The sequence below is a fragment of the Cetorhinus maximus genome, chromosome 24 (assembly GCF_964194155.1).
Source record: "Cetorhinus maximus chromosome 24, sCetMax3.hap1.1, whole genome shotgun sequence".
Taxonomy (NCBI): domain Eukaryota; kingdom Metazoa; phylum Chordata; class Chondrichthyes; order Lamniformes; family Cetorhinidae; genus Cetorhinus; species Cetorhinus maximus.
Window position 1 is genome coordinate 44,022,658 of NC_135902.1, and position 24,121 is coordinate 44,046,778.

Consider the following 24,121-nt stretch of genomic DNA (forward strand, 5'->3'; position numbering starts at 1 on the left):
AATGAAAATAAGGTGAAATGTCACTTCAGTCTCTGAGTGACAAGGTGATGCTACATGTCAGAGCACAAACCTGCTGAACTTTGGGACCTCTCCCTGCCCCTCTCCCTATGGGACCTCTCCCTGTCCCCTCTCCCTTTGGGACCTTTCCCTGTCCCTCTTCCTTTACAAACTCTTCCTGCCCCCTCACCCTTTGGGACCTCTCCCTGCCCCCTCTTCCTTTGGGACCTCTCCCTGCCCCCTCTTCCTTTGGGACCTCTCCCTGTCTCCTCACCCTTTGGGACCTCTCCCTGCCCCCTCTTCCTTTGGGATGTCTCCCTGCCCCCTCTCCCTTTGGGACCTCTCCCTGTCCCCTCTCCCTTTGGGCCTCTCCCTGTCCCCTCACCCTTTGGGACCTTTCCCTGTCCCCTCTTCCTTTGGGACCTCTCCCTGCCCCCTCTCCCTTTGGGACCTCTCCCTGCCCCCTCTCCCTTTGGGACCTCTCCCTGCCCCCTCTCCCTTTGGGACCTCTCCCTGCCCCCTCTCCCTTTGGGGCCTCTCCCTGCCCCCTCTCCCTTTGGGACCTCTCCCTGCCCCCTCTCCCTTTGGGACCTCTCCCTGTCCCCTCTCCCTTTGGGACGTCTCCCTGTCCCCTCTCCCTTTGTGACCTCTCCCTGCCCCCTCTCCCTTTGGGACCTCTCCCTGTCCCCTCTCCCTTTGGGGCCTCTCCCTGTCCCCTGCCTGGGACGCTTGTCTTCGTTAGATTGGAGCTGAAGGTATTAATTGTGAGTTACAAACTTCAGGTCAATTGCTAGGATGTGTTGTGTGGAGACATGGCTATGGAAAAGAAGGAAAATCAGATGGTGTAGAACCATAGGCCTCGTCGTGGCAGGGACGGAGCCATAAAACGCGGCGAGCCATTCTAAACTTCATTGACTTCGGCGGGAAAGTAAAATCCCGCTGCTGTAAAATTTGACCCATAAACTGCACTTGGGCACCTTTTTCTAGACTAGGCTCAAAGCACTATTAATGAAGGGCTATTAATGACGGTCAAGACTAAGTCAACTAACCTTTCCCTTTAGTTATGATTATTCCAGGTAGCTGAAAGATACTAAACTCCAAGAAATGTGTTTCCTGCAAGATGAATTTTAACTCTGGTAATGAGTTACTTAAGGTCACAGTAGATATACAGTAAGTTGAGTAACTTTTAGTCAGTTGTTTACAAAAGTTGAAAGATTTGAATTCCTGATATTTTATGAAGCAATAGCTATTTCTGGCTTTAATTTGATCCATTAGGGAATTGTGAAACTTTTGAGCCTGGCATAGGCTTGAGCACTATGATGGAACTACTGCAATAAACGCATTTGGATTTTAACGCAGCATCAGTTATGATCTGTGTTTCTTGGATCTATAACAAGGCTTAATAACCTAAATAATCTAGTATAAATGCCTATAAATGACTTTGTGTATCTTTACTGAGCAGCAAGAGGGATAGTTTTATATAAAAACATATAATTATATCTCTTGTAAACTGACAATTGGAAGCCATATTGTTCTAATTTTGCATGTCCCAATTTCCAAAATGCCAGTCAAGATGCCACCCAGTTGCTATGTAGCAAACAAAATTGAGTCTGAACAGATCAATTTATTTAGGATTTGTGGTCACGAGTGGTGGCTGTGAATTACACAAATGGATTTAGAACAAAAATGATTGCCCAGTCACAAAATTAATGTAATTGTTCTTTTAGACTACATATGATTCTTTGCTTAGCTGAAACCTAAAGCTAATTAAGGACACAACAAGTGAAATTGTTGTAATCTGAATGGAATTACAGTAATTTTGTGTATTCTCAATCCATAATTAAACAAAAGATGCTGTTCCACAAATTACTTTTAGAGGCTTATCTACCAGTGAAGGACCTAATGACTCATAACACCCTGAAGTTACCATTTCATGCTGAGTGAAAAAGCCTTACAGAGGAGTATAAGCGATATTCTAGTTCAGTTTTTTTGAAGGAATTTATTCAGTACAGGATGCTGTCTAGCTGTGATTACAATGGATGTGCTTCATTATTTAGGCATTAAATTTTGATATTTGATAGGCTGGTTAAAAGTGGATCGTGCTTTCCAGGGATTTTGGATGCCCATTTACCATTAGATCATAAATAACATTATTTATTTGTCTACCAGGGGTGAAGATGCTCGCTCATCAATATTTTAAATTGGCAGTCCCTCAGCGTGAGGAAGGTGTTTGCAGAGAGTCTTAGTGTAAAAAGAGGGGGATAGAGAGAGAGAAGAAATGGGGAGAGAAAGAGAGTGAGGCTGTAAGTGATGGTGATGAAGTCAGTGAAAGGTAATGGAGGTGGGAAAGGGACAGTAAAAGGCTAAGGGAGAAACAGCATTTTTTAAAAAAAATTCAAAATCCACATCAGCAGTCAGTTGGTCAGTCAGTGGTCGATGAGGGATTCTGCGCTGCCTAGAACCTTTCTTCGCTCATCAAGTAATGTCGGGAAACTCAAATATTTATTTTCTCTATACCGAGAAATGAAGATGCCTAATTGCCTCTACATCAATCATCAGGGCTTCAAATGCTTATTCACCACTAGGTACTTGGATCTTATCTCATCATCAGAATGCCAGAGATATAGGCACATATTTATAGCTAGGCTAGCAGGAACTCTGATAATTACTTTATGCCAAATGACTTGTGACTAAAATGCTTCATCATCATGAGATCAGCAGGGCTCAGGAGGCCTCATCATTAGAACGTGAGATACTGACCATTAAGTTGTTAGAGATTCAGATGCCTACTTACTCATAGTCCCGCAGGAATTGGACTCCACCATCCCTTTCATTTAGACCATCAGGAAAACCACCGAAATACTTTGCAGAAAAGGAAAGCTTGCACTGAATTCCAATTGTCCTTCCATCCATGCCACCACATTGTAAGGTACAGATTACCAGATATCGAAACTTGGACAAATTTTGGCAGGGTATAATTTCTCTGAAGTAAATCCAGCTGGTTTAATTTGGATTAGCACTGCAGTAATTGTCCTTTTAAAGTGACCGTCAAGTTAATATTTCAGTTAGCATTGTACTTTGTCAGTGCTCAGTTCAGATAATGATCTGACCTGTTGCAGGTTCAGATATGATATTCATGACACCTGCTATGAATAGTGAACACTGGTTGATAATTCTGTTAGCATCATATCAGCTTTAGATTGTTCCCCATGCAATTTTATTTATTAATTCAATAATATAAGTTGTGTTTACGCATGTTGACTTCAAACAAGGATAGATGTAAAATTCAGTAATTTAAAAATATTAATATAAATGAAACATACTACTCCACTTGAATATTTTTATAGTTACCAAAAAAAGGCTGCTATTTAATTTTCTAATATGGTAACAGCAGATTCTGTGTAACTCATACCCTACAGGGTTCACAGCTTATCTGCCAGGAACCAATTGGTTTTTATTCTAGAAAATACATGGGTGCAAAAGCTTCCAATAAGATACTTTTGAGGCATAACCTCATGATATTTGAATATGAAATTATTGACTAGAACTGGTTTTGTGTTGACTTTTAAGTAATGAAAAATTCCAAGTTTATATAGTTATTTCTTGAGAGCAAGAATAGCATTAACCCAAAATTTCACTCAACAAGATTCTTGCTGTTAAATTGGTGCATGGGGATAGCTTCTATTTCAGTGTTCGCCCTAACCTGCAGTACTTTTATAGACTATAAAGATCAGATCACATAGAAATGTTGGAATAATGCCTGAGCATAGTGAACAATGACAAGCTGCCCCTTCGTGACCACTTTACCAATGGCAAGTTTCATAAGTAAGACTTTATTGCACAAAGCAACAAAGAAACAACTTATTGTTCCAAAGAAGAGTCATATTGGACTTGAAACGTTAACTCTGTTTCTCTCGCCACAGATGCTGTTAGACCTGAGTTTTTCTAGCGACTTCTGTTTTTATTTTGGATCTCCAGCATTCGCAGTATTTTTCTTCTAACAACCAATTATTGTGGTCTGTGAAAAGCAAATTTGTGTATCGTTGATTGAAGAGCTTTTACCTCATTTTTAATTTCTCCATCAAACACTGAGATTATTAGGTGTGCTATGAAGACTAAATTGTCATCTTATTAAGAACTCATCAAAAACATGATGTAGAGAGGCATATTATTGACCCCAACACATGACACAATAGGGTGGAGCGATAGGCTTTGCGTCAATGATCTGCTGCACTATGGTCAGAGGTTGGAACAAGTGAAGCCAGGCCTGGGACAGGGTAAATCATAGACAGGATTACCAGGAAAAGCCCAAGAAATGAAGAAAAATAATTTTCAAAATTGGAGGGCACTAATTCTCACAAAAACGCTGTGGCACATTTTAATCAGGATTCATCTGATGATCCCTTTTTAAGTATTGGGTTCCTCCTAAAAAGGAATCCTGAGACCTTGTCAGCTCAATAAGTTGAACTCTTTAAACTGACTTCCTTGTAGTCTCGAGATTCCTTTTGAATTATAGGCACATTTCTATTATTTATTGTAATGAAAAGATCATAATGCTTGGTCTTTGAACTTTTAAATTGCCACCTCTAATTAAAACAATTCCATTTTCATCAAACTGGATTACTTTGTTCAGATTATATAAATGCACTGAGTTACCCTGCGTTGTTATCTGAAAATGGAAGGAAGGCATCACATCATTTTAATTAAGTATATTTAACAATATTTTGAGATTCTGTTCTCATAAAAATCCGTGAAGTGGCCCATTAATTCAATCCACCTGCCTTTGAATCATTTCTTCTGCAATATGCTCTCTATTGATTGGTTTGATGTGTCCCTGATGTAGCCAGATTTTTTTTTAATATAAAGTGTTATACCTGCAAACTTCGGCTTCTAAAAACTGATTGTAGCTTCTTCACATTGTGACTTACTAGACATTTAAGCAAAGATCAACACGGGTTGGGATTTTAAAAATATGGTGAGGAGGCATTGAAACTCATCCCAAATTACATTAGCTCTTTGTGTTTGTACTTCTAGGACATCATGCTGCTTTACTTCATATTGGGCAGAATTTTAAAAACTAGAATTTTTCCAGCTTTTAGATGTTGGACAGAGAGTTAGCAAAATCAGCAGTTGTCTGGATCTTGCCCAAAAACTGTAATGGAAAATTCAGGTCCTGCCCTACGGCAAGGTTGAGGGAAATCCCATGGGTATGTGTACAGTATATCAGCAGCAAGATCTTGTAGCCTCTACCCCGCCACATGGAGTGCTGCCCAGAAACACGTACTTAACAAATCTGTTATTATGAAAAAATGAATCATAGCGTTGGTTCCTTGGGGAGGAAAGATTGGAAAAACGGCTTCCCAAATGCCACTTACTGCCAGAATAGTATTGAATCGAATGTATATTTTTTAGCAATAGTGAACACTCTGTTCTTACTACTGTTCATTTCTCCAGAATACAATACTTCATAAGCCATGAAAATTCCAGACTGGAATAGGCAGCAACACTTGAACTCTGAAATTCCTCAATCTGCTGGTGGCTGTATCCAAACAAAATAAATGGATTATTGCCTTGACTGAAATAGCAGACGGCAAGTTCAGATAAATGCCTTCAATGGTCCTTCCATTTAATCCCGTGGTGTAATTTCAAAATCTTAGTAACCAGTATGACAGAGTTTTTAGCATAGAAACTGGCCATTCAACTCAACTGATCTAATTATATTGTGCAAAGCCTCCTCCTACCCTGTTTCATCATCATAGTTTATATAAGTCACCTGTAAGATATCAGACTTGGGGCACGCTTTTTAAAAATTCAGTTGTTTCTTCTGAATGTCTTTTTAAATGTGCATTATTTCTTACTATGCTTGAATTTTGCAACTGAGTCTCTTGCATTTCTTTTGAAAAAAATTCAAATAAGCATGTAAGTCTGCAGTAGTTAGTGTTCCAATGATGACCTCCCTCTGGGCTATGATTCAATAGTTACCTTTTGTAGGACAGCCTTTTTTTTAAATAAAACCCCTGTTACTGTTATAAAGGTGCAGAGCTGAGATTTAGAAGTAACATTCAGCATTAGGAAAGTTGCTACTTGTCCATTGAGATCAATGACAATTGACTGGAAACCAATTTCATTACATATATTAGAAATGTACATTTTCAGCAGGGACATGGTAGGTAGACCTTGATTGTTGCCACCTAGGATTGGGTATCCGTTGCCTGGGCATAGTACAGAAAGGAAAATCTGGGGTGGGGCTTGTACAACAGGAGCACAATCCACCAGATTAGCCTTTCATCTAAATATTTGAAAGGAAAACCTGTGGTTCTGTAAGGCGTTTGAGAATTACCCCGCCGGATTTTCCTCTCTATGCTTCCCCAAACAATGCTTCCCTTCTAGCTGGCAACAATGAAATCTATCCCGGTGGATCTCCTATGTTGCTTCATTTTGATTTACAAAATAGCGTAATGGATTATTAGGCAGGAGAGGAACTTGACAAACTCAAACTTTTCAGAAAGATATATTCAACATTCAAAGTGCTTCATTCACAGTATTGTCTTCCTTGAACTTTTAGTTTTCTAACAATGCTTTTACAACAGTTTTCTAGAATAGTGTGTTGTGGAACCATCCTTGGGATCAAGCTATTTTAATATTGTGTAATGAGGCAGAATTGAACAATAATCCCACAGTAAAAAAAAGATCCTCTGGGATTTACAATTGTACAATTGTAATAATTATAATAATGCAGTTGAATTCATATATTTGAGAGCAACAAACTCCAGTTCAAAACAAGAATCTTAAACTTAAGCATAGCCAATTACATATGTATGAAGGGAGAGCTGGCTATGGTTAATTGAGTAAATAGACTATAAGGTATGGTGGTAAATAAACAGTGGGAACATATAAACATATGATTAGGAACAGGAGTAGACCAGTTGGCCCCTTGAGCTTGTTCCGCCATTCAATAAAATCATGGGTGATCTGATTGTAACCTCCACATTCCTGCCCACCCCGATAACCTTTCACCCCCTTGTTAATCAAGAATCTACCTCTGCCTTAAAAGTATTCAAAGACTCTCTCCTTGAAAAAGGCAGTGGAAGCAGTGTTCCAAAGACGACCTCTGAGAGAAAACAATTCTAGTTATCTCTGTTTTAAATGAGTGACCCCTAGTTCTAGATTCTCCCACAAGAGGAAACATCCTCTCCACATCCACTCTGTCAAGACCCCTCAGGATCTTAAAGGTTTCAATCAAGTCACCTCTTACGCTTCTAAACTCCAGTGGATACAAGCTTAACCTGCCCAACCTTTCCTCATAAGACAACCTACCCATTCCCGGTAACAGTCTAGTAAACCTTCTCTGAACTGCTTCTAACACATTTACATATCTCCTTAAATAAAGAGACCAATAGTGTACATAATACTCCAGATGTGGTCTCACCAATGCCCTGTATAACTGAAACATAACCTCCCTACTTTTGTATTCAATTCCTCTCGCAATAAACGATAACATTCTATTAACTTTCCTAGTTATTTGCTGTACATACATACGTGTGATTTGTGATTCATGCACTAGGACACCCAGATCGCTCTGAATTTTACAGCTCTGCAATCTCTCTCCATTTGATAATATGTTTCTTTATATTCTTCCTGCCAAAATGGACCATTTCACATTTGCCCACACTATACTCCATTTGCTACATCTTTATCCATTCATTTAACCTATCTGTGTCACTTTATAGCCTCCTTACACCCCCTTCACAACTTACTTTCCAACTATCTTTGTGTTGTCAGCAAATTTGGCAACCCATACCTTCAGTCCCTTCATCCAAGTCATTTATATAAATTGTAAGAGGTTGAGGCCCAAGCACTGATCCCTGTGGCACACCACTCGCTCCATGCTGTCAACCAGAAAACAACCGATTTATGCCTACTCTGTTTCCAAGCTAGCCAATCTTCTATCCATGCCAATATGTTACCCCCTACACCACGACCTTTTATTTTCCACAATAGCCTTTGAATGTCTTCTGGAAATTTCAGTACAGTACATCCACTGGTTCCCCTTTATCCACAGCCCATGAGACTCCTTCAAAGAACTCCAATAAATTGGTTAAACGTGATTTCCCTTTCACATTACCATGCTGACTCAGCCTGATCATCTTAAACTTTTCTAAATGCGCTGCTATAACATCTTTAATAACGGCTTCTAACATTTTCCCTACGACAGATGTTAAGCTAACTGACCTGTAGTTTCCTGCTTTCTGTCTCCCTCCCTTTTTGAATAAAGGAGTTACATTTCTTATTTCCAATCTAATGGAACCTTCCCCGAATCTAGGGAATTTTGGAAAATGAAAACCAACGCATCAACTATCTCACTAGCCACTTCTTTCAAGACCTCATGGTGAAGTCCATCCGGACCTAGGGATTTGTCAGCTCGCAGCCCCAACAATTTGCCCAATACAACTTCCCTGGTGACTGTAATTTTCCTGAGTTCCTCCCTCCCTTCCATTTCCTGATTTACAGCTGTTTCTGGGTTGTTACTTGTATCCTCTATAGTGAAGACCAATGCAAAATATCTGTTCAATTCATCTGCCATCTCCTTACTTTTCATCATTAATTCCCCAGCCTCACTTTCTGCAGCACCAATGCTCACTTTTGTAACTCATTTTCTTTATTTAAATATCTAAACTATTATTATCTATTTTTATATTTCTAGCTAGCTTCCTCTCATACTCTAATTTTTCCTTCCTTATTAATCTTTTTGTCATTCTTTGCTGTTCATTATATTCTGTCTAGTCTTCTGATCTGCCACCCGTTTTTGCGTAATTCTGTGCTTTTTCTTTAAGTTTGATACTGTCTTTAACTTTTTTAGTTAACCACGGATGGTGGGTCCTCCCCTTGGAAGTTTTCATTCTCATTGGAATGTATCTATTCTCTGTATTCTGAAATTTCCCTTTAAATGTCCGCCATTAAACTTCTATTGTCATATCCCTTAACCTCATCTGCCAGTTCACTTTAACTAGTCTGCTTTCATGCCTTCAATTGTCCTTATTTAAGTTTAAAATATTAATCTTGGACCCACTCGTCTCTCCCTCAAACTGAATGTAAAATTCAATCATAATATGATTGCTGCCACCTAGGGATACCTTCACTATGGGGAATCAATTAATCATTAATCCTATCTCGTTGCACAATACCAGGTCTAGTATAGCCCATAAGACATAGGAGCAGAAATTAGGCCATTTGGCCCATCGAGTCTGCTCCGCCATTCAATCATGGCTGATAAGTTTCTCAACCCCATTCTTCCACCTTCTCCCCGTAACCTTTGATCCCCTTACCAATTAAGAACCTATCTATCTCGGTCTTAAATACACTCAATGACCTGGCCTCCACAGCCTTCTGTGGCAATGAATTCCATAGATTCACCACTCTCTGGCTAAAGAAGTTTCTCCTCATCTCTGTTCTAAAAGGTCTTCCTTTTACTCTGAGGCTGTGCCCTTGGTTCCTAGTCTCTCCTACTAATGGAAACATCTTCCCCACGTCCACTCTATCCAGGCCTTTCAGTATTCTGTAAGTTTCAATCAGATCCCCCCTCATCCTTCTAAACTCCATCGAGTATAGATCCAGAGTCCTCAAATGTTCCTCATATGTTAAGCCTTTCATTCCTGGGATCATTCTCGTGAACCTCCTCTGGACCCTCTCCAGGGCCAGCACATCCTTCCTGAAATACGGGGCCCAAAATTGCTCACAATATTCTAAATGTGGTCTGACCAGAGCCTTATAAAGCCTCAGCAGCACATCCCTGCTTTTATATTCTAGTCCTCTCAAAATAAATGCCAACATTGCATTTGCCTTCCTAACTAACTCGTCAACCTGCAAGTTAACCTTAAGAGAATCCTGGACTAGGACTCCCAAGTCCCTTCGCATTCCAGATTTCTGAATTCTCTCCCCATTTAGAAAATAGTCTATGCCTCTATTCTTCCTACCAAAGTGCATGACCTCACACTTCCCCACATTGTATTCCATCTGCCAGTTTGCCCATTCTCCTAACCTGTCCAAATCCTTCTGCAGCCTCCCCGCCTCCTCAATACTACCTGTCCCTCCACCTATCTTTGTATCATCTGCAAACTTAGCCAGAATGCCCTCAGTTCCTTCATCTAGATCATTAATGTATAAAGTGAAAAGTTGTGGTCCCAACACTGACCCCTACAGAACTCCACTAGTCACCGGCCGCCATCCTGAGAAGGACCCCCTTATCCCCACAATCTGCCTCCTGCCAGACAGCCAATCTTCTATCCATGCTAGTACCTTGCCTCTAACACCATGGGCTCTTATCTTACTGAGCAGCCTCCTGGGCGGCACCTTGTCAAAGGCCTTCTGGAAGTCCAAGTAGATAACATCCATTGGCTCTCCTTTGTCTAACCTACTCGTTACCTCCTCAAAGAATTCTAACAGATTTGTCAGGTATGACCTCCCCTTGATGAAACCATGCTGACTTTGCCCGATTTTACCATGCACTTCCAAGTATTCTGAAATATCATCCTTACTAATGGACTCTAAAATCTTACCAACGACCGAGGTCAGGCTAATCGGCCTGTAATTTCCCGTCTTTTGCCTCACTCCCTTCTTAAACAGGGGGGTTACATTAGCGATTTTCCAGTCCTCTGGGACCCTCCCTGACTCCAGTGATTCCTGTAAGATCACCACTAACGCCTCCACTATCTCTTCAGCTATCTCCTTCAGAACTCTGGGGTGTAATCCATCTGGTCCAGGTGATTTATTCACCTTCAGACCTTTCAGTTTTCCTAGCACCTTCTCCTTGGTAATGGTCACCATACTCACCTCTGCCCCCCCGACTCTCTTGAACTTTGGGGATGTCACTCGTGTCTTCCACCGTGAAGATTGACGCAAAGTACCTATTCAGTTCCTCCACCATTTCTTTGTTCCCCACTACTACTTCTCCAGCGTCATTTTCCAGCGGCCCAATGTCCACTTTTGCCTCTCTCTTACCCTTTATATATCTAAAAAAAAACTCTTGCAATCTTCTTTTTATATTACTGGCTAGTTTACCCTCATATTTAATCTTCTCCCTCCTTATTTCTTTTTTAGTTGTCCTCTGTTGGTCTTTGTAGGCTTCCCAATCCCCTGGTTTCCCACTGCTCTTCGCCGCATTGTATGCTTTCTCTTTAGCTTTTATGCTGTCCCTGACTTCCCTTGTCAGCCATGGTTGCCTCGTCCTCCCTTTAGTATGCTTCTTCTTGCTAGGGATGAATTTTTGCTGTGTCTCCCAAATTACTCCCAGAAACTCCTGCCATTGCTGTTCCACTGTCTTTCCTGCTAGGCTCATCTCCCAGTCAATTCTGGCCAGCTCCTCCCCCATTCCTCTGTAGTTGCCTTTAATCAACTGTAATACTGTTACATCTGATTCCAGCTTTTTCCTCTCAAATTGCAGGGTAAATTCTATCATATTATGGTCACTTCCTCCTAAGGGTTCCTTCACCTTAAGCTTCCTTATCAAATCTGCCTCATTACACATCACTAAATCTAGAATTGCCTGTTCCCTAGTGGGCTCCACCACAAGCTGCTCCAAAAAGCCACCTCGATAGTTGGCTCCAGAATGTGCTTTCTAAGAAACTATCCTGAAAATATTCCATGAACTAATTTTCCATCTACTCTACTTTGCCCACCTGATTTTTCCAGTCTAGGGACAAGATCTTTCCTATGGGGAGTGGGCTGGGTGGGAGCAGGCGCAGAGCCGATCGCCGCCTGTGATTGGCTCTGCACTGCCATTTTACGTGGGCAGGCCAATTAAGGCCCACCCAGCATAATACGTGACCGGTAGCGCTCAGCGCTACCTGTGCGGGTGGGGGGAGGAGGGAGAGTCGGGGCTAGCGCTGTTTCGCACATGTGCGCGACAGAGCACAGAAATCTCCCTGAGCCGTTTATTTATTTGATAAAAGCTTCAGGAAACCTCATCCCGCTCATTGATGAGGTTTCCTGAAAAACGTGAAGGCCGCTTGGGCTTTTCACCTGCCCGCCAACCTTAAGGCTGGACGGTCTGTGTTCACAAGTGGTTAAATTAATTTCTTAATGGCCTTAACAGACCGTTTACATTTTGGCGGGCGCCCAGCTGAATCAGGCGCACGGCTGCTGAATGAAATATCGCAATGGCATGTAATGACGTCAGGATGCATGACCGACGTTATCATGCGTCATTTTACATGTCGGCGTGTCGGGCCCGACCCCTCATGCCAACGGAAAAATCCTGCCCTAATATGTCGATTAAAATCCCCATGATTATCGCCTTACCTTCCCGACAAGCTCCAATTATCTCTTCCTTTTATATTCTGCCCTACCGTGTAGTTACAATTAGGGGGCCTGTACACCACTCCCACATGTGATTTCTTGGCTTTATCATTTCTCATCTCAACCGAAACCGCTTCTACATTCTGATTTCCTGAACTTAGATCACCCCTCTCTAACGGGTTAATACCATCATTACTTAACAGGGCCACCCCTCCACCTATTCCTAGCTTCCTGTCCTTCCTAAATGTCACGTACCCTTCAACATTCAGGTCCCTTCAACACCCATATGTCTTCCTGTTGCCATGTCTCTGTAATGGCTATCAGATTGTACTTATTTATTTCTATTTGCGCCATCAGTTCATCTGCTTTGTTTCAAATGTTACATGTGTTTAGATACAGGGCCTTTAGTGTTGCCATTTAATTGTTTTTGTAATGTCTAGCCTTATCTGCTGATTTACTCTTAGGTTTGTATTCTCTGTGCCTTCCTGTCACATCCTGTTATCATTTCACATACTAGTACCTTTCTCTCTTGCCTTGTCTCTACTCTTTTTGGTTTACCACACCTACCCAAATTTGACCCCTTGCCCCCACTATTCAGTTTATAACCCTCTCTACTTCCCTACCTATGTGTCTCGCGAGGACACCAGCCCCAGCACAGTTCAGGTGTAGACCATCCCAACGGTACAGCCCCCACTTTCCCATTGCTAGTGCCAGTGCCCCACAAACTGGAAGCCACTTTTCCCGCACCAGTTTTTGAGTCACACATTCATTTCTCTAATCTTATTACCCCTGAGGTTCTGCTTCTTAATTTGGTAGCTAGCTCCTCATACTGACTATGCAGAACTTCCTTCCTCATCCTGCCTATGTCATTAGTACCTACATGACCACGACAACTGGATCCTCCCCCACCCACTGCAAGTTCCTCTTGAGCCCTGAGCAAATATCCCAAACCCTTGCACCAGGCAGGCAACATAGCTGTCTGGACTCTCACTCCTTACTACAGAGAACAGTGTCGATCTCTATTAATATACTGACCCTTACCATCATTATATTCCTCTTTGCTCCCCCAACTTGTATGACTTCCTGTACCACAGTGCCATGGTCAGTCAGCTCATCCACTCTGCAGCCCCCACTCTCATCCAAACAAGTTGAAAGAACCTCAAACCTGTTGGACAATTGCAGAGGCTCACACTCCTGCCTTCTGGGTCCCCTTACCTGTCTCATCTGCAGTCACATCCCCCTGTCCCTCACCACCTTCCAAATCAGAAGGCCCTATCCTAATGGGTGTGACTGCCTCCTGATACAAAGCGTCCAGGTAACTTTCCCCCTCCATTATGTGTCGCAGTGTCTGCAGCTCAGCCTCCAGCTCAGTGACTCTGAGCTGAAGCTCCTGAAGCTGCAGACATTTACTGCAGACATGTTTGCCCTAGGTAACACTGGCTTCCAGGAGCTCCCACGTGCTGCAGCTATGACACATCACCCGTCCTGCCATCCTTTATGTGCTTTAATTAATTACTTAATTATTTTAACCAATTACTTATTTTCTTTTATGTATCTATTAATCTTACCACAAATTCCTGTACTATTTTGAACCTTAGGAATAGAATAAACCTTAATCACTTACCGGACCCTCACCAAACAGCTAACCTCTTCCCCTGTAGTAGAACAAAAACCAGTTCCTACAGGGTGAAGAAGTTAGAAAAAGCAAAGGAATACCTCCCTCCCCTTCTCACCAAACTCTCTCACTCCATTGAGGTCGCACTCCAGTGCTGGTCACACCGAATGTCTGAATTTATCAGCAGAATCTTCAGGTCGGCGAGCGGGGGCGGGTCCCACTCACCAACACATAAAACGACACGCGGTGACATCTGCATGTATCCCGACCTCACCGCGCGTCATTCAGATATTCAGTTCGGTGGGCGCGCACCAGAGTCGGCTGCGCACCCGCTGAACTGTCAAAGACCTATTAAGGCCATTTAAATATCAATTAAAATACTTAACTGAGCTGCCCATCCAACCTTAAGGGCAGGCGAAGAGCCCAGGCGGCCTTCGCATTTATCATGAAACCTCATCCACAGGTGGGATGAGGTTTCATGAAGGTTTTTAAAGTTTAATAAAATTTTTCAATAAAATTCGTTGACATGTCCCTGCTCAAGTGACACTGTCACATGAGGGGACTTGTATTTAAAAAAAAAAATCCTGTCTTTATTCAAATTTTTAAAGATCAAACTAATCTCCCTGAGGAAGCTCTTTGCCTCAGGGAGGTTTCTGCGCTCTTTCACGCAAATGCGCAAAAGAGCGCAGGCCCTGACTCAGCCCATTCCCCCCCAACCCGCACAGCCATACAAAAAGTTACTTCACAGGGAAAGGACCAATGGAGTTGGGGGCTATATATTAGCATGGATGAAGGATTGGTTAATGGACAGGAGAGTAGGGATAGATGGGACATTTTCACATTGACAGGCTGAAACTAGTGGAGTGCCACAAGGATCAGTGTTGTGGCCTCAGTTATTTACAATCTATATTGATGAATTAGACAAAAAGACCAAGGGTCGTAGTTTGCCGACAATACAAAGCAAGGTGGGAATGTAACTTGTGAGGGGGAACACAGAGGCTGCAAAGAGATTTAGACGGATTAAGCAAGTGAGCAGCAAGTTGGCAGATGAAGAATAATGTGGGGAATGAGGGTATTTGCCTTGGTGGTGAAGGTAGAAAAGCAGGATTTTTTTTTAAAAGGCATGAAACATTTAAATGTTGATGTTCGGAGAAACACAAGGAACACAAAGTTTAGCATGCAGGTACAGCCAGCAGTTAGGAAGGTCAATGGCATGTTAGCCTTTATTGTAAGGGTATTAGAGTACAAGAATAAGAGAGGCTGGGATTTTCCAGTCCTGCTGGGGTGGATGCGGTGAACCAGCCAAAAGTCCTTTGACTTTGGCGGGACCAGAGGATCACACCAGCAGGTGGGACTGGAAAATCCCAGCCAGAGTCTTTGGTGGGAAATAGGGCTTTGGTGTGACCACATCGTGAGTATTGTGCTCAGTTTTGGTCTCCATAGATAAGGAAGCGTATACTTGCATGGAAACTACTGGAAATAGTTGGAGAAAAGAGGAAATTACTGCATAACATCAAAGAGAAAGATAGAATACTTCAATCACATTAGAGCAAATGGGAGACAGTTATTGGAGGGGATGATTGATGGAAAACATAGGAGAGGGAAGCAGAGGAGAAAATGAATGATGGATATAATGAACTGGATGCAATTAATTTATGCACAACGTGTAAGGGAAGCACAGGACATTCAGAGGTGGAAATCTATGGTAGTCAACCTTCTGGGAAGAAGATGACATCAACAAATGAACAAATTCTTGCCTTATCTGAACATCAAAGGTTCACCAGATTGGTTTCTAGGATAGGATGGGAGGGTTGTCCTATGGTGCAAGGCTGAGTAAATTGGGCCTAAACTCTGAAGTTTAGAAGAATGAAAGGTGATCTCATTGAAACATAAATTTGGAAGGAGTTTGACAGGCTAGACACTTAAGAGGTTGCTTCCTTGGCTGTGGATACAGTCCAAGGATAAGAGACTGGTCATTTGGGATTGAGATGAAGAGAAATTTCTTCACTCAGAGGGTTGTGAATCTTTGGAATTCTGTATCCCAGTGGGTTTGCTCCATCGTTGAGTACATTCAAAACTGAGATTTTTGATCTCTCTGAATCAAGGGATATGGGGAGCAGGTGGGAAACTGGAGTTGTGGCAGAAGATCAGCTATAATTGTAACATAAAGATGGAACTGCCTCAAGGGGTTGTATGATCTCTTCCTGTTCCTATTTCTTATGTTCTATGGAACTATTTACACCCAATATCAGTTTGATTTAAAAAGATTTGGGGCTGAATTTATTGAAAAGTTACACCATTGTAATGGTGCAGAAGTCCAGGAAATTATTGTGCCAGTGGCTGTGCCATGTATGCACTGTTCCACAGACTTGCACTGTAAAAGTCGAACAGCTAATTATTCGTTGGCCCCATCCCCCATCAATTTCAATGTTGGTTGTGAATTTGCTGTGTTTAAGCCAGCTTTCATACTGCTGCCACTTAGACTGAAAAATAATGGTGCTGGAGACCTGGCGGAGGTATGATTTTATTTTATTCATGGTGGTTGTAACATGGGTGTTATTTATGCTCCTGGTGCCTCATTATGAACATTTGTTGCACACAAAAAAAAAACCCAAAGTGAATCCCCCTGATGCACACTCCTAAATCAAATTGAAAATGCTATGAAATGTTTCTGGGAGACTCAGTAGTGAGCTAAATAAATTTAAGGTCTTTGTTTGCAGTCTGCAACCTCTCTTGGGATTTGAGCATCACTGGCAATGCCGACATTTATTGCACATCCTAATTGCCCTTCAGATGAGTGGCTTGCTTAATCATTTCAGGGTGTAGTTAGAGTCAGCAACATTACTGTGGATCTGGAGTCGCATTAAGGCCACACCAGGCCTTAAGGACAACAGGTTTCTTCCCTGAAGGGCATTAGTAAAGCAGGATTTTTAAAAAAACTACAACCCCATATTATGATTATTATTAATGAGACCAGCACTTTATTCCAGATTTATTAAATAACTGAGTTGAAATTTCCCCAGCTGCCAAGGTGGAGTTTGACTCCTGCCTCTGGAGCATTAGTCCAGGCCTCTGGATTACCAGTCCTAGAACATTGTCCCGATAATAAAATTGACGAGTAATAAAGTAAGCAAGAGTTAAATGACACATTTGGAGAGCATGAAGAAAACGTACCCTCAACAAAATAATAAATCAGAAGCAACTAGAAACTGAGATTAGCTGGATTCGTCTTTTTGGGTGTGTCCAGTTGGGAATACTTTTGGTGTTATCAGAATTATGATTAAATGTCAGCAATATATGGAGAACTGAAAATGTGCTTTTACACTGATAGGAATGACAGCCAGAAACAACTGGCCATCTTCCTTAAAGACTTATTGGGATTTGAACTCTATACTAAACCCCAGAGTAAGAAAATTTTTGTCAGGGAACAACCTTATTGGCAAAAAGGACATACACTAATTTAGAATGCAAACTAACAAGGTTTATTGAACAACAAAGATTAATTCTTAACATTCCACTGTCTTCCCTGTGGATCCCAGGACTTCTGGGGTCTTCGCTTCTTGGGGAAAAATTTCCCCCCAGTTGCGGGGCGGGGTTATGCAGGGGCAGGCACGAACCCGATTGGCGCCCCCGAACGGGGATGCGCCGCCATTTTATGTGGATGGGCCAGTTAAGGCCCGCCCAGTGTGACGCTCACGCGGAAGCACTGAGCGCTCCCTGTGCGGGCGCGGGGGGAGTTCCCTGAGTCGTTCCCTGCACTCTTTCATGCACGCACAGAAGAGCGCAGAGATCTCCCTGAGGCACAGAGGTGCCTCAGGGAGATTAGTTTGACATGTGTTAGTTTAAATAAAGGTGGAAAAAAGCTTTTAAAACATGTTCCCTCTTGTGACTTATGTCAAAGAAGTAATGTTAAAATTTTTATTAGATTTTAAAACACTTCATGAAACCTCATCCCAACCGTGGATGAGGCTTCATGAAAAATGCGAAGGCCGCCTGGGCTCTTTGCCTGCCCTTAAAGCTGGACGGGCAGCTCAGCTAATTGAATTAATTACTATTTAAATTGCCTTAATAGGCCTTTGACAGTTTGGCGGGCATGCAGCCGAGTCGGCTGTGCGCCTGCCGAACTGAAAATCTAAATGATGCACAGTGATGTCAGGACACCCGCCCAACATCACCGCGCATCATTTTACGTGTTGGCGAGCGAGCCCCACCCCTGCTCGCCAACCGGAGAATTCTGCCCTTGGTCTCTAGCCTGTTCTCTTGACGCTCAAAGGTCTTGGAGATTCTCTATGTTAATCAACCTAATTCTAATTTACACATAAAAAACCTCCTTTTGGAGTTTTAAAACTTCTAATTTTCCAGTTTTCTGCTTTCTCTCTCTCAGTCTCTCTGTCTCTCACTTTCTCTGTCTCTCTCTTTTTCCCAGTCTACAATTGCTGCTGAGTGCTGAAGGCGGCTTTTACTTTCTTCTTAAAGCAACTATCTCTCACCCTAATACTGAATTCTAATTCTGATCTAACACTAATACCCTGCACTTCTTATGACAAATCCCAATCCTGTAGCCATCTCTGGGATTCTTGTAGCAAACCCCAAACCTATATGACAATTACCGTAGTGACTATTGGGTTCCTTACGGTCAACTCTAAACCTATATTTGGGTTCCTTATGCTCAACCCCAAACCTTGCCTGTTGACTGGTACAACTACTAACTCTCTCCTGGCAAGAGACCCCTTTTAGCAAGTCTCCCGAGACCAGTGCTACCCCTGGCAAATGTGAAGACCCCAGACCTGCTCCTCTATTTTTATGTCCATTTTGCTGGCAGCTTTTACAACATTCAACCCAAGGTCTGAGCACCCGTGTAAAGGCAACTAATAACTTTTCCCAAATATTTGTAACTCCTGACCAATGGGAAGTGAGCTTATGGCTTCCCTACAACAGCTTAACCTCAACTTACACCATATATTTACAGTTATTGACCAATGGGAGAAGCACTTATGGCTTCCCTACTACAAACTAACCTTGACTTCTACCCTTTTACAATTTTAGCCTCCAGGCTATCCTTTTAGCCAATCAGTATCCCAGTTTTGGCTTCTGCTTATTGCTAATGCTAGACTCACTGGAGCCCGAATGCAGCATGTGTCCTAACTACAACCTCAGTTCACTTCTGTGTTTTTTCCCTTCTTAAAGCTACATTACAGTTTACAGAAATGCCAACTTAAAGATTTCTTAACAACATTCCAATAATACATACAAATTAAGACTTTTCATGACTAAACCTTTGTGTAGTACAATTTGATAACTTGAGCCTAATTAATTACACAGATGTGTCGATGAAGTGCAGTCTAACAGTCTGCTCACACAGTCTTTCAGTCAAGCATTTTCTAGTTAAAAATTAAGCTTTGTTCATCAAGTGAATCTTATGGCACCAAAATGTCATGTCTCCTTAGCATAAAGGTGTCCTGTGGAATAACTAAAATAAATTAATACATGGAAATTCTCTTGGTGTCGCATAAAACATTTACAGCTGAGAACGGTAGCAATTCCTATATTTCTACTCCTGTTTCCTTTCAGGCTTGGTGTGTGTTGCTAGAAGAAAGTTTTTGGATTTTTTTAAATGCCTGTTTCCTAAATGGCAATTTCCAAAAGGGAACACCATTCCTGGCGCTTCGGATCTGTATCGGTCATTGGCTGCATAAATAAAGCTGGAACTCACTTGAAAATAGACGGCCAGCAACAACACTTTTAAACTGCCTTCATGTTGCACCTTTGCCACCAGGACTGTGCAGTTTTGTATCGTATCCATGTGGAAGGTATTCTGAATTGTTGCAGTGTCCCCACAATTTTCAAAATAACACTAACAATGCAATAACCTCTCAGAATGGTTTCACCTAAGAAGTGCTGGGCACATACCAGTGCTACACACTCAATACAGCATACACATCATGCACATCAGTACATAATGTTACACGCGTAGGTCCATCTCGGGATCCTGAAGGTCATGGATCAGCAGAATCCTTCACTGAGTGAAACACTGCGACTCTACTACCTGCCCACCTTAAAAACAGTTTTCACCTGCGTTGGTGTTGAGGGTATTTCTTAAACCATTCCAAAAGCCTTCTTCAGTGAACGGAATACTGAGAATATGAAAATTTACAAGAGCAGCTCAAACACAATTATAATGTTTTTTTTTGGTTTTTCCCTTTTCTATTCTGAGCCAAAGCGTTTGCTGTAAGTGGTTCAAGGGCATATTTGCTTGTGGGCACAAATCCGGCCTGTTGGTTGTTATTGATAACCAATCCAATTTGGCTGTATATTGAAAATGAAAATTTCATTCTTCTTGGGTAGTTTGTCAGGAGTTTTGATTTTTAAAAGTTAGCATTGTTTAAGTATTGGAAGAGCTTACAATGGTATGGAGATTTATTTAATAGACTTCTGAAGACAACTGTTTTGAGTTTTGGAAGTGATGTGTGGAAGCTATAGAACCTAACAACACGGAATGACAGCATTGGGCCAGATTTAGTGGAGCCAGCTGGAGGGGGCGTGGTGCCTGGGGGCTGCCGGGAGAGTCAGGCAGGAGTACCCACATTGAATTCCAGAAGTCAGCAGAACTGACCCCAATTAAGCTGGGGACAGGAAGGCCCGATGTGAGAATACTGCCTGCTAGTGGTGAGAAGGCAATTAGGCTCATTAATGAGCCACTTAAAAAGTCAATTATCCCTGAGCCCACCAGAATTTAATGGTGGCTCAGGAATTCTCTTAAACTTACACGGCTTTCCTGTGCCTCCTGAAGGCCACCCAGCAAAACTTGTTGGGTTTTCCTGTGGCCTTGTGAGGGGTGTGCCCTGCTTCACAGGCACTTTGTGCCCAATTGAGGGTTCCAGCATTGGGACGAGGGGGCTACCGAAAGCCTCCCTATCACCATCATTTCCTCAGAACCCCACTTTGTCAGTGACCCACACCCTGCCCCCCACCCCCCGCCACTCCTAAACTGCCCACACTCACCTATGTCCAGGGACTCAGCATCAATCCTGGGGCTAGACCTCAGTGCATTACCAATAGGCTCCTGGTAGAGCTGCCAGTAGCTCTTGGGGGTGGGATTTCCACTCTTCAGGGTCTTAATCACATGGGAGGCCCAACACTGGCCAATTAACTGCCTGATAGGCAAAAGTGAAGTCAGTGGAACCAGGGGAAAACTCTCTGCTGGTTGAAGTTATACCTAGTACAAAGGAAGATGGTTGTGATTGTTGGAGGTCAATCCCTCAGTCCTGGGACATCGCCACAGGAGTTCCTCAGGGTAATGTCTGAGGACCAACCATCTTCAGCTGCTTCATCAATGACCTTCCCTCTATCATAAGGTCAGAAGTGAGGATGTTCACTGATGATTACACAATGTTCAACACCATTCACAATTCCCCAGATACTGAAGCAGTCTGTGTCCGTATGCAACAAGTTCTGGACAATATTCAGACTTGGGCTGATAAGTGGCAAGTAACATTCATGCCACACAAGTGTTAGGCAATGACCATCTCCAACAAGAGAAAATCTAACCATTCCCCTTGCCATTCAGTGGCATTACCATTGGTGAATTCCACACACTCAACATCCCGGGGGGAGTTAACATTGACCAGGACTGAACTGGACTAGCCATATAAATACAGTAGCTACAGGAGCAGGTCAGAGGCTGGGAATTCTGTGGAGAGTAACACGCCACCTGACTCTCCAAAGCCTGTCCACATTCACAAGGCATAAGTCAGGTGTGTTGGAATTTTCTCCGCTTGCTCCAACAACACTCGAAGCTCTACACCATCCAGGAGAAAGCAGCTTGATTGGCACCCTGTCCAACACCTTCAACATTCACTCCCTCAACCATCGATGCATAGTGGCAGCAGTGTGTACCATCTACAAGATGCACTGCAGCAACTCGCCAAAGTTCTTCTGACAGCACCTCCCAAACCCATGACCTCTACAACCTAGAAAGAAAGGATAGTAGATGCATGGGAACACCACCTGGAAGTTCCCCTCCAAGTCACTCATCATCCTGACTTGGAATTACGCCGCCGTTCCTTCACTGTCACTGGATCAAAATCCTGAAACTCCCTTCCTAACAGCATTGTGAGTGCTCCTGCACCACATGACTGCAGTGGTTCAAGAAGGCATCTCACCACTACTTTCTCAAGGGCACTCAGGGATGGGCGATAAGTGCTGACCTAGCCAGTGATGCCTACGTTCCACGAACACATTTTTAAAAAAAAATTGTCGGGTCTTCCTCACGGAAACGACCAACTGGCAGGGGTGGTGGGTACCTAGATCGCTGGAACAAAATCCATATACCTGTGTGTGTGTGTTAGTTATTTCTTTGAAACACCTCCCCAATGAGTCCCACTCTTTTTTGATAGCCCAACTCTTCGTGTACATATTCTGTTCCAGATTAGGATAAATAAGGGATTGAGTTGAACGTGAAGAGAATAATGCAACAACATTTGGTACGCTCTGAAGCTGGAAGATTTTTCAGGCCTTCAAAGTTCCCTCCTAGTTTGAGATAAACTCGTATCGATTATTCATGTGCACAAGTAATTTCCACAATCAGATACAAACAAAAGACACAAAGATTGAGTATTTGTAGACATCTATTTCTATATTACTTGAGATGCATCTGTCATTTTTTTTTAGTTTAAAAAAAAGGTAAGGAAGGCAACAGAAACTTCCAATAACAGGAAATTGTAATTGACCTTGGGTCATAATTTTAAATATATATAGAATGGCTGTCCTCTATCTCAAGAAAATCTGCTGAGAGAAATCAGCCTTTACTGGACACCAGATAGGCACAGAGTTTTCTTTTGATCCATTACAGAAGTCACATTTGGGTAAAGAAAACATAAAAACTGAAGCCAGTCTGATCTCTGCTCAGGATAATTGTTTCTGACTTGAGGTTGACACAGCAATTATGTCTTGGTCCTAAAGCAATAGCAATTGATTTTTGTTGACAAAGTATGCTGTGGATCACAAGGTATAATTCTTGAATGCTTCGCTTGAATTTGCCTGAAGGACAGAAAAGGGAATCAGACTGCTAAACGAAAAGGAAGAATGTGCAGGGTTACGGGCAGAAGGCAGGAAAATGACACTAAGCGAATTGCCCGTTCGGAGAAATGGTGCAGATACGATGGGCAGAATGGCCTCTACCGGCTCTGTAACCATTCTGTGATTCTGGAAAAACAGACCTACTCTGAGCATTGCCACTTGTATTTTATAAAACTGCTGCTGTTCCTTATTTATGTCAATACTTATTCATTGGGATGGAAGTTTATTTCCCAAAGCTCTTTCAAGAATTCTATTTGATATCTGAAATGGGAAATGACTCCTTTTGACTCCGTAGTTGCTTAAACTATATTCCTACTTTTTGTTTTACTGGAAATTAATTCATTTATCTCTTTTTTTTTTAAACCAGTGATAAGGGCGAAAGTGGTTGCAAATAAAGAAGTGAATTCTGGGAATGACATCTATGGAAATCCCATCCAGAAGATCCAGTATGAGATCAAACAGACAAAGGTATTGTTACAATCCTGTCGGGATCCAGTTAGCATTTAAAGAAGAAATCCGAAATTAACTGACAGAACTACACCACAAAATTTCATTTTTTTAACAAAACGAACTTTGTGTAAATAAAGAGAAATTAAACAAAGCAATCACGATTAACTTGACACTAAAGCTTATGAAGACTTGTGCTATAAGCTCAGTTCTACTTTTTACTACCTGCCACCTGCCGTTATATTACAAAATCTTGAAGTTTCATTACATTTTCCTGGGACCATCCCAAAGGTATGCCACAGCCCTCTGTAATTTACTTTAATTCTCCTTGATATTCCAGCTATTCCTCAAGGTAAGATTCTATGAAGTCCTACCATTAGCATTTTGGCTATGCTACCCTCCATCTTTTTTCTTTAGACCTCACGACTGTGGATTCCACAGCTCTTTGTTCAGGTTGCTGGCAGACCCAACTACCTTTGAAATGCAGGCCTAACTACCACCTGGCTCCTTCCATCCGACGAGATGTAATCTTCACCAAAGTAAAGCTACAACTGCCTCTGTCTGTTCCCAATCTGCACTGCCTGCTTCTGTTTGCAAACACACACAGAGATAAATCAAACAAAAGAGCCTTCTAATCAAGGCTCCACCCTGAATCACTATCTCTATGGCAATGTGGCATGCTTTGTGATG

General features: G+C 42.2%; 1 protein-coding gene across 1 annotated transcript in view; it reads left to right on the top strand.

Moving 5' to 3' along the window:
* The window catches only part of timp2a (TIMP metallopeptidase inhibitor 2a), a 64,958-nt gene that overhangs the window by 23,276 nt on the left and 17,561 nt on the right, over positions 1–24,121 (top strand). The window contains exon 2 of the mRNA XM_078571139.1: positions 23,352–23,452. Coding sequence (XP_078427265.1) covers positions 23,352–23,452 — 101 coding nt within the window. The remainder of the gene's footprint in view (positions 1–23,351; positions 23,453–24,121) is intronic.